The sequence below is a fragment of the Prionailurus viverrinus genome, chromosome E2 (genome assembly GCF_022837055.1).
Source record: "Prionailurus viverrinus isolate Anna chromosome E2, UM_Priviv_1.0, whole genome shotgun sequence".
In the NCBI taxonomy this organism is placed as follows: Eukaryota; Metazoa; Chordata; class Mammalia; order Carnivora; family Felidae; genus Prionailurus; species Prionailurus viverrinus.
This window is the reverse complement of record NC_062575.1, coordinates 53,122,190-53,133,119: the sequence shown is the minus strand read 5'-3', so window position 1 is coordinate 53,133,119 and position 10,930 is coordinate 53,122,190. Positions and strand designations below refer to the sequence as shown.

The 10,930-nt window shown below is 66.3% G+C and overlaps 1 protein-coding gene across 5 annotated transcripts in view; it reads right to left on the bottom strand.

The window, feature by feature from the left end:
• Positions 1 to 2,515: 2,515 nt before the first annotated feature.
• BICRA (BRD4 interacting chromatin remodeling complex associated protein) overlaps positions 2,516 to 10,930 on the bottom strand; it is an 80,699-nt gene continuing 72,284 nt past the window's right edge. For all 5 annotated transcript variants that reach the window (XM_047836715.1, XM_047836717.1, XM_047836716.1 and 2 more), the window contains 8 exons: positions 8,515 to 9,117; positions 8,181 to 8,361; positions 7,756 to 7,865; positions 6,966 to 7,018; positions 5,748 to 5,896; positions 5,521 to 5,615; positions 5,204 to 5,306; positions 2,516 to 4,649 (listed from right to left, as the gene is read on the bottom strand). In XM_047836715.1, the coding sequence (XP_047692671.1) occupies positions 3,532 to 4,649; positions 5,204 to 5,306; positions 5,521 to 5,615; positions 5,748 to 5,896; positions 6,966 to 7,018; positions 7,756 to 7,865; positions 8,181 to 8,361; positions 8,515 to 9,117 (2,412 nt within the window). In that variant the 3' untranslated portion in view covers positions 2,516 to 3,531. The remainder of the gene's footprint in view (positions 4,650 to 5,203; positions 5,307 to 5,520; positions 5,616 to 5,747; positions 5,897 to 6,965; positions 7,019 to 7,755; positions 7,866 to 8,180; positions 8,362 to 8,514; positions 9,118 to 10,930) is intronic.

Sequence of the window (10,930 nt, the reverse complement as noted above, 5' to 3'; positions counted from 1 at the left end):
TCTGGGAGGCCTAAATAAAATATCCCGGGGGGAAGGGCTCGAAACAGTGCCCTTGAAGTGTTCCAGAAACGTTAATCATCCCCGGTCGGGCCGCATGCAGCCAACCTTCCAGAATTTCCGCGGAAATCGCCCCAAACTTTTTTGGCGCAGCCCGGAGCGTGCAGGGTTCCAAGGATGTTAAGAACCGTGTTCTTCGGTGCTTTATTTCGCACGTGGGGAAGTAGACAGCTAGCAGTGGGGGGGAGAAGGGGTCGTCTCTCTTTCCTGAGACCCCCATATATCCGCTTCCCCCGCCACAAACACCCCCAAGGGCCCGAGGAGAAACTGGGCGCATCACCCTGGTCCAGACGCGCCCTGGGCACCTGGGCCTGCGGGCTGGGCTCCGTTTCCGCGGTCGCCCCACCTGTTCCCTCCACGGCCGCCAGAGGGCGCCCAGGAATCCCAAGTCCGCTCACAGCCCTCTGTTTAGGACCTTGGCCTTGGCTCCCCCTGGCTGGGCAAAATCATCGCCATGAAGCACAGGGTTCTACACCATAGGCCCCGCTGGGTTCCCTCGGATCTCACGTCTCCTTCCCTCCCTCCCTCCCTCTCCCACCCTCCAAGATTCCAGCCACGTGGGGCGGCCTCCTTGCAAGTCTGTTAACCCTCCAGGCGTGTTCCGGCCTCAGAGCCTTTCTGCCTTGGGTGCTTTCCCCCCAGGATCTCACTGTGGCTCCCTCCACCATTTCATGTATGCCTCTGTTCAAATATCCCCTCCTCAAAGGAGTTTTCCTTTCCCACCGATCCTGAGGCTCTTAACGTGCAGTTCCACAGGTTGCCCACTGCACAAAGCACTCACCCAATGGGCGAGCGGGGGCTGGAGTCCAGCTCACCGTCTGCTCTTCAAAACTCAGTGCCCAGGGGACACCTCCCGGGTGGCTCAGTCCGTTAAGCCTCCACCTCTTGATTTGGGGCCGAGGCCATGAACTCAGTTTGTGAGTTCCAGCCGTGGTGGGGGCTCTGCGCGGACAGCACGGACCCGGCTTGGCGTTCTCTCTCCCTCTTTTCCTGCCCCTCCCCTCCTACTTCTCTCTCAAAATCAATTAATTAATTAAAACAAACACAAACACAAAACAAAACAGAACCTCAGTGCCCAGAAGGGGCGCTGTTTTCGCATTCACACAAAGGCGTCCTAGGACCGGACTAGCCTTGTCCATTCCTCTACCCCGTCTTTTCCTCTACCCTGTCTTAGGAATTGCCCCCCCCCCCCCCCCCCCCGCGGAAGCTGTGCCGATGTCCCCGCCCCAGCACCTATGAATGTGACCTTATTGGGAGACAGGATCTTTGCAGATGTGAGCAAGTGAAGACGAGGCCACACTGGGGAAGGGTTGGCCGTTTTCCAGTATGGTTACGGTCTCCTTTTAGGAGACACCGGGGCTGGTTAGCCCCAAGGCTAGAACACCCGGGAGAACCATCAGCCGGAAGGTCAAGTTAGGACCCCCACGCCATGGTGCTGCCGGCGCCTTGGCGTGGGACATGCAGCCTCCAGAACGGGAAAGAACAAATGTCTGCTCTTTGAAGCCACCCAATTTGTGGTACTTGGTGTTATGGTGGCCCCAGGACCCTAGCACGCGCCGCTCGACTATTCTTCCTCTGACGCTGCACGCATTTACAGGCGATCCTCATTGTATCCGGATGCCCTGTCTGTGACGTCATCCGCTTGTTAAAATTTACTGGTACCCCCCACCCCCAAAACTCGCAGACAGACGCGGACCGGCAAAACGCGGGAGTCGTCCAGCACGCGTAGTTTCCGGCGAAGGTTGAGCAAAGCCAACGCCCCGCCCTCTGGTGTCAGCTCTCGTCCCGACAGGGGTCCTTTTCAAGTTGTTTGGTGCCATGTTTTCACGTTCTTTGGGTTTTCGTCGGCGACGTCGCGGTGGAAGGCGCCCTGGTGCAGGGCTGTCCGGCGTTCCTAAGCGCCAGAAGGCCGGGATGTGCCTTACGCAGACCTGCCGGGTGTCAGAGAAGCTTCGTTCAGGCCTGAGTCACAGCGCTGTTGGCCAGGAGGAGCCCGATGCGGACGGATCAACGACATATACGAACACCACGTCTTTACAGAAATACACGCATCCAGCAGCTTAGGAAAATGTTGTGACTGATCGTTGGTAGGAAGCTAACCTCCTGTTTCCTCCAGGAGGGGCACTTCAGTATTCGCGGATTCGGCCTTCGCGGAGACCACGGAACTTTATGGGGGGAACGGTAAGAATCACCCGTGTTTGGTTTAACTGCTTTCCGTCGGCCTTCTCCGCTTCTCCCCCAGGTAGGGGCTTCTGTCTGCCCTGCTCGGCCGCCCGCACCCCTGTGCCTAGACCAGGCACCCGACAGGCGTTCAGCAAATATTCGTGGAATCGAGCCCTCGCGATCCCCTTCCCCGCTCAGGTCCGGACCCACCCCCTAGACTTCAAACCACTCCCCCCGCCCTCCCCCCGCCCCCCAACAAAGACCCAAAAGCAATGGGGCCGAGGCGGAGTCGGTACAGTTTTAAAAAAAGGATCAGTTTTTTAATTTACAAGAGTTCTAAATGTACAGAATTCTCCTTTAAAAAAATCGTTATACACAATAAATACAGTACAAAAAAATTTATCTTACAGTACTAGTTCTGTGTCCGAGATTTCAAAATCTGGCGCGGGTGGCTGGCGGCAGGAAGAACATTGGGAAGACTGGCTGGGGTGGGGGTGGGGGTGGGGGGCTGGGTGGGAGGGAGACCCCGGTTTCCTGTTTGGGAGGTGCTCGGATTTTAAGTCGAGGGACGGGAGGGTTCGAAATCTCTCTCTCTCTCTCTTGCTCACTCGAGCACACACACGGGGGGGGACACAGGACATGGAGCTGGACGCACACACGCGGATGTGACATGGCGCCCGCGGGCACAGCCCTGCGAGAGGGCCCCCCCCCCCCCCCCCCACGCTGGCTGACGCCCGCCCTACCCTGTGGTTCTTCTTACAGCCTGTGGGGGGCGCTAGAGAGAGAGAGAGAGAGGGGCTGAGCGAGGCTGGCAGGGGCCCCCCTCCCCCAGCCCCCCCCCCCCAGCTTTGAGCGCCCTCGGCGCGTGGGTCTGTGAAGCCACGCGGACGAGCCCAGTCCGGGGACACGCGTGGGGAGCAACCAGGGTACCCGCATCCCCGGCAAACGCACACGTGCCCCCCACCCCCACCCCCCGACGGTGGGGCAGAGCGTGGCAGGAAAGCGGGAAGAAATAGGAAATGACGAAACACCGGGATCGCCCCCACCTTTGGCAGGGGGGTGCATTTTACATCACAGCCCCCTCCCCGAAGTCCCCCGACCCCACACCCAACAAGCCCGGCTGGCGCGGGAAGTGGGGGAGGGGGCCTTTGTGACTCAAATAACTTAGGCAAGAAAAACTGTCGGGGGATCCCCGGCGGCTCGTGTCCCCCCCCCCAGGAGGCTGAGGTCAGACGCCCGGCCGGGCCCCCCACCCCGGCGTCCGCGCGGACCTGGGGAGGCGGGACAGGGGAAGGGAAGACCAGCCCGGTGTTATCTGTTCAACGTCCTGGCGCCGAGGCCGCCGTTGTGACTGGAGGGCGGGTAGGCCTCGGGCCTGTGCAGCGGCGACGGGGAGGCGGGCGCGACGGCCGTCGGGGCGGCGTGGGGGTACGGGGGTGCAGGTGTCCGACCCGGGGCCTGCTGGAGGTTCAGGATGCTGTCGATGGCGCTCTGGAGGTGCTCCGTGAGCGTGTCGTCCTGCGGGCTGTCGCTGGAGAAGCTGGCCTGGTCCACGTCGGGCGACTCGGACTTGCGCCGCTTGGCGGGAGGCGCCTCCCAGGCGGGATCCCGGCTGCCGCTGCCCTGGCCGCCGCTGGCCGCGGGCTCCGGCGGGGCCCCCTTCAGCATGCGCTGGTACAGCTCGTCCTCCACCGCGGCCAGCTCGCGGATGAGCCCGCTGGTGGCCTCGTCCACTTTGGCGGGCGGCGGAGGCGGTGGCGCCGGGCTGCCGCCCCGGGCTCTGCCGGCCCCGGCCCCCTCCCCCGCCCCGCTGCCCGGGGCCTCCACGTTCTCGCGATACGTCTTCCGCAGGGGCAGCCGCGGGCAGTGCGGGGCCAGGGCCGCCGCCGGCTTGCGGTCGGGGGCCGCCGGCGGCGGGTGGTCCACCGTGCCGTTCATCTGGCCGGTGGCCGGCGGGGGCGGCGGGGGCGGCGGCGGCGGCGGCGGCCGGGGCGGGGGCTCGGCTGCCTTGAGGGCGGCGGGGGGCGGCGGCTGGTGCACAGGGTCCAGGGCCGTGTTGTGGACCACCTTGCTGAGCCCGGCTTCCTGCTTGATCTTGAGCTTGAGGCCGATGCGGCTGCGGGCCTCGTAGGTCTTGATGGGAGGCCGGTTGCGGGAGGGCATCGGGCCGTCCTCGTCGGCGTCCAGGGAGGAGGCGGCGGAAGAGGAGGAGGAGGAGGACAGGGAGGAGGACGCCCGAGCCCAGGTCACGGAAGGCGAGCCACCCGCCCCTCCGTGCCGGATCACCAGCTTGGTGGGCAGGTGCAGAGGGGGCTGGGCGGGGGCCCCGGACGCCGAGGCCGGCGGTGGGCCGTGGCCGGGGAGCCGATGTCCCTCGGAAGAGGCGGCGATGGGGAGGCCAAGAGAGCGCGAGGAAGACACGTACTCGTCTGCAAAACCAGGGGGCCGAGAAAGCGCGCGGGGGTCAGGAGAGGCGCCAGGCGCCCGCGAAGGGCGCGGCCAGGGGGAGCCCCGGTGCGGCGAGCAGCCCGCGGCCACCAGCCGCCGGGCCGCGGGCTGAGGCCGCGGCTCATCAGACCCTTAGGACGGACACACGGGTGGCTACGACGCCCCTGCCATTCCCAAGTCCCCCTGCTGTGCAAGCAGGAGTCGGCCGCCTTGCTGACTTCACCCTAGTCCTGGCTCTGCTCCCCTGCTTTTCTATCTCCTGGCGGCTGCAGAGGGGGGGGGGTCCCCTCTCTGCCAGGATGGAGTGCAACAGACACACAGTGATGAAGGAAACCAACCCCCTTCTCTCTGGTCTCAGAGCTCGCAGGTCAGGCTAGAGCCAGGCACTGCGCGGAGGCGAGGCTCGGGCGCCTCCTAGTGGCGGAGGAAGGTAAGGCCACGCACCTCTCTTCCTCCCCAGCCCCCGTCTAACTCCAGGGTAGGGGCACCAGCTGGGGGGCACCTCGCCCTCCCCCTCCCTCCCCTCCCCACCCACCGGGCTTCTCCTTGGCCAGCTGTTTGTCCAAGGCAAGAGTGGTCTTCTCCTCCTGAATGAACATTCGGTCGATCATGACCATCTCCGCTGAGGGGCTCACCCTCTGAGGGGGGAGAAGAGAGAATAGCAGCCAGGAGGGGGAGGGCCCGGGGGGGGGGGGCAAACCCAGAAGGCTGGGAGCAGGTTCCAAACTGTCCTTCTTGGGATCTGACCACCAGCCTCCCTCCCTCCCTCCACCCTGCCCAGAGGGGGGGGTGGGGGCAAGGGGAAAGGGCGGGGTCTCTCCCGGGGAGGAAGGGGGACAGACAGCAACCTACCCGGGACTCCTCCAGGAGCAGAAGGCGGTATTTATTCAGCATGGCCTGGGTGCGTTTCAGCAGCTGCGTGGAGACCGTCTGAAACTCCTCATCCACTAAGGAAGAAGAGACGAGGTCCAGAGGCACAGACGCTGGGGGGGGCGGGGCTCGCGCTGATCCTCCCCACGCCCCTCCCCACGCTAGAGACCAGGTAGGGAGAGTCCCGGGGGGGGGGGGGGGGGGCTCACCTTTGTGGTAGTCGTTGGGGGAGGGGAGGGCACCCTGGTAGACGTGGTAGGGCAGGAGGCGATGCAGGGCATCCTCGAAGGAGGGGAAGGCTGTCTTGTAGTCAGGGTGCAGGACGGAGCCCTGATGTTTGTGCAAATGTTCCAGGAAACTGGGGGGTGGGGTGGGGTGGGGAAAGACGGCACACACGCACAGGCACACGCATGCGCACACACACACACACACACACACACACACACACACAGAGCTGGTGGTGAGGCCGGGAGAAACCAGGTCCCGCCCGGAGCCCCCGGCCCCCCAGTGCCCACAACCGGGGAAGTGTCCTAATGCGTGCTGAGCAGCCTCGTTCTGTCTCACGGACTCTGGCAACAGCCCAAGGGAGTAGGCGCGCTCACTGTCCCCACTCTACAGATGAAGGACTCGAGGCCCAGAGGAGTGACCTTCCTCCACCCAGGGGACTCAGGGCGAGGGAGAGGCAGGGCTGGGAGCCGGATGCCAGGGCTTGGAGCGCATCCTCCCAGGCTCTACTGTTCTACCGTCTCCTGCCGCCAGGGGTCAGCATGTCCCCAGTCTGCCTCAGTCCCAACCGCAACCCTGGGAAGGGGGGGGAGGGAGGTGGGCGGGTAGGATCCAGTTCTCTCCAGGGCTGTTTTCTACCGCAGCCCGTAGCGGTGACTTATATCGCTTTATGGTGTGACTGTCTCTCCTGTGTTTTCACAGGATCCTTGTCCTGTGTTTTCAGAATCCAGCACAGGGCTGGGCCCGTGGGATAAACACTTGCCGTGGGAGGGCAGACGACAGAGAGCATGCGGGCGAGCACCCGAGGTCTACCCGTCGCCCGCCCAGACCCCCCGCCCACCCAAATGTCCATCTATCCACCCCCACCCCCATCCAGGCCCCCCCCTCGTCCACCCCAACGCCCGTCCACCCAAATACCATCCGAACAGCCCCGCGGACCCACAACGATCTACGCACCAACCTGGACTCCCATCCACCTCTTCCCTCGAACCCCCGCCCGTCTTACCAGCGTCCAGGAACCCACACCCGTTGCCCTGTGACCGCTACGACTCCCACCCCATTTTCTAGAGAGGAAACCGAGGGTCTGCGGGGGAATCCTATTGCTCCAAATCACACAGCTAACCCCTTCTGAAGGGTGGTCCCCACAGCCTGCTCCCCAGCCTCCGGGAAGGCTGGGGGCGGGGCGCGGGGCGGCAACTCACCAGGCTTCTTTGCTGGGCTGAAGGGTGGGGGGCTTCCTCGACTTGCTCTCGAACTGCAGAAGGAGACCGGCGGGTGAGAGGTATCGGCACGGAGAGGCCTGCCCTCGGCGCCCGGACCCCCTTTCTACCTGGCCCTTGACAAAGGTGAGCGGGCCCATGCCCCGCCCCGCCGCCCGCCCCGCCGCGATGGGGTCCCGTCCCCGGGACGGGACGCGCCGCCTGTCACGTCGAACCTGCCTGGCTCTCTCCCGTCCCTTCTCCAGCGTGGGTATCGGCCTCCCCTCGACCCTGCTGACTGACTGGAGTCGCCCCCACTTCCCTCTCGGCCACCAGCAGCGATCTGGCCTCCGAGGCCCTCCCAGACACTGGCATCCTGGTCCCTCCACCGGCTGTGTTCTTGCCTTCCCTCCTCCCCCCTCCGCCCTGCACTTCCTGCAGCCGGTCTCTGCCTCAGTCTCCCCCACACTGCTCTGCCCCCCTCCAGTCTGGGCCCCCCATGGCACGACTCCCCGACCCTTCCCTCCTCCTCCTCCAGCCTCAACCTCTCCCGGCTGCCGCCCCCAGGGACCCACTCGGGCCATCACTCCTGTCATCACGCTCTGTCTCGGGGTCTGCGGCTCTCCGTCCGTCTCGTGCTCTCACAGGCACCCACCGGGCTGACCTGGTGTTGGACCCACCGCCCAGACTGGGCACCTGTCGCTTGGCCTCCTCTGTCCCGCCGGACCCTTTCCCGGTTCCCCGGTGACGCTGCTTTGGCCCTAGAGCGCCCCCCACTCTGGTGGCCCCTTACCTGCAGCCCAGAAGACTTCCCCGGCCCAGCCGCGGCGGCCTTGGCCACGCTCAGGGTCGGGAGGTTGCTGGCAAAAGCTTTGCTCTCGGCAGGAAGCAGAGGAGGGAGGCCTGGGGGTGGGGGTGGGGGCAGACCGGGCTCAGGGGTCACTGGCACAAAGGCCCCTCCACGTTGTGACCCCCAAGCCCATGCCCACTTTCCTCTGGTTCTTTGGCCTCGGTAGCCCGGCCTGGCCCTGAACCGAGTGCCCCCTCGGATCGGGGGAGACAGCCCTTCCTCCTGCACCTTCCCTGGCCGGTGAGGTCCGGGTGACCCCTTGGTTCACGCACCCACAGCTCTGCCCCGGCCCGCACCCCCTCCCCCCTGCCCACCCGCCTTCAGCACCACCCCCCCGTTTCTCCTGCGTGGGGCTACCTCTCCCCTACCTGCGGTGGCCATGGGTGCCGGGGCAGGGGGATGGCTGGGGGCGGTGGGGGTCCCGGATGGGGCCTGCCCACTGACCAGCACCGAGGCGGTGGGGCTGGCGAGGGGCCCCAGGCTGGCGGAGGTCTGCGGGGCGGCGGGGGCCCCCCCGGCCTTGTTCTGGAGAATGATTCCGGACGGCACCTGAGGACGGGGGACAGGTGGTTGAGGGGTAGGTGGCACCTAGGGGTGGCGGCGGCCGGGCGCCAGGGCTGGGGAGGGTCTCCCCGTCAAGACTGTGCGGGGAGGCCAGGGCTCGCGGGGTGGGCGGCGGGGCTGGTCCCTGCCTCCGATTACCTGGTGAAATCTCTCGAGCAGAGCCTTCGGCTGGGGCAGCGCCGGGAAGGGGGCGGTCACCATCTGGAAGGTCCGAGGAGGCGGTGGGGGGGGCGCTGCGGGCTCAGGGACCAGGTGGAGGGTCGGAGGGGGCGTGGGGGACTTGTGGGGCCCCTGGCCGGGCGGGAACTGCAGCTGGAAGTCAGGCGGTGTCGGGGCCTGCAGCCTGGCGGACGCGTCCGTGGAGGCCACGGCAGAGGGGGCCGAGGCGGGCGGGAGGTGGGGAGCCGGGGGCAGCGGCGCCTCCGGGGGCTGGGAGGGGGGGCGCAGCGGGGGCTGCGGCGGGCCTGGGGCCGTGGGGGCCGGGGTGCCGGCCGGTGGCGGGACCCCCAGCTGGTTCTGGATGACAAAGATGCCGGGCAGAGTCGGGGGCGCCTGGGGCGGGGGGCAAGGGTGCAGGGTGGGCTCTGAGGGCGGGCGGGAGTGGGGGCGGGAGGGCGGGCGGGAGGGGGGCCTGGCGGGATGTGGGGAGGGCAGGTGGGGGCTGTCTCCCAGAGGGGCCTGGTGAGGTAGTGACGGGGACGAGGAGGGGCCTGGGCCCTTGAGTGGAGCCGCTGCCGGGATCTGGGCAGGGGGAGGGAGGGAGAGGGGAGGGCGCGGGGGTCAGAACCAACCTTGGCTCCCGCTGCCCCAGTGCGCTGGGCACCCCAGCCGCCCCCACCAAACGACCTCCTCCTGAGCCACCCCTTGTCTCGAGAGAAAGGACTCAGCACGGCTTCTCGGCTTCTCTTTCCCGCCCCTCAGCCCGCTCCACCCGCTACGGGTCCCCCGACCCCACCCCTCCACCTGCCCCCGCCCCACCTCGGTCCCTTTTCCTCTGATCTCACCCCCTCCCTGGAGGTCCCCTCCCCCCTCCCCCCACGCGCGGGTGAGCTCTGCAGGGTTCAGGGGCAGCAGCGGCGAAAGCAGTGGTGACGGCGGGCGGGCGGGCGGGCGGCGGGGGCACCACACCAGCTGCCCAGCGGGGAGGCAGGGGGGCCAGGGAGCGCGAGCAGAGCAGCAAAGGGGAAGGAGGCGGCCGGACAGGGGCGGCATCCCAGCCGCCAGCCCCGAGGGGCCTGGCCGTCCAGCTGAGCCGGGAACACGGACACCAGCACCGATACGGGGTGGGGGGGGGCTGGGGGCCCCAGAGCGCCCAGGACGAGGGTGGCAACCGAGGGTCAGGGCCAGGTCCCTCTGGACGCCGGCCCAGAGCCGTGGGCCCTCTAAGTGTCCGCGACCTCTGCCCCCGTGTGCCTGTGTGGCCGTGGCTGCGGGCCCGCCCGGGGGGCGTGTGCGTGTGCCTGTGTGTTGGTGTCTCTCAGACGGGCACACGCGGTCCGGGCGCGGGTCTGTTACACGTACACGGTGACCTGGCCTAAAACACACCTCCGACCGAGCGCCTCTGCGCTGTCCCCTCCCTCCCCCCCCGGAATCACGACCCCGGCAGCCCCCGTCTAACCCGTGAGCACCCGCTGTGTGCCCGCCCCCGGGCTGGCCCCCTTCTGCTGTCACAGGGTCCACACCCGGGGGACAGCCCACACTGATGTATGCACGGACGGCCACCTGCAACCACTTACGCGTGGTCCCTCCACGGGCCTGAAAGCAGAGAAGACGCTGAAACCACTTCACGCGGGGGGAAACGGAGGTCAGGGAGCCGAGACGGGCTGGTCCCGAGTCCCCCTGCCTCACCTCCGCCCTGTGACTTCCCAGTTGATGGAGAAGGATTCGGGCTCAGAGGGCTCAGGGGACTTCCCGCGGCCACCCGTGCTACCAGGCTCCAAAGCCGGGGCTCTCTGCCTTGAGCCCCCAACGTGGGCCGACTCATGATGTCAAGGCTCCAACGCCCTGGACCCTTCCGAGGCTGGCCCTGAAGAACGTCCCGCCGTTCAAACTGAAAGCCCCCCCCAAACCAATCAATCCACACCTCCCTGAAGGCTTGCGACCTCTAAGGAGAGATCCGAGAGGCCCTCGGCTCTCACATGGGGCCGGTGAGGTTGTCGCCCGGGTGGGCCCCCTGGCCTGGGGGCTTTGAAAGGGTCATGACTTTGACCTGGTACGCCGCCCTCTAGGAATCTGGGACGGGAACCATTCAGGCACTTGCTGAATGGTTGGGGGAGTAGTTACAACAGAGAACGCGGGGAAACAACCCACGTGGCCAGAGCAGGTTCGAGAAGCCCAAGTAAGTGAGGCGGGAAGCTGAGCGAGGTGGCCAGACGACAGCCGGCAAGCTAAGGGAAATAAGGAGAGGAACATAGTACCTGACCGCTGGACAACTGGCTACATAAATTATGCACCATGGACAACGGTTCTGTCTCAATGCTCAATTTGCTGCATTTGGTAACTGGGCGGCGGTCAAGTCAGAGAACACTCTTGTTCTCGAAGGCTGAGGCATTAA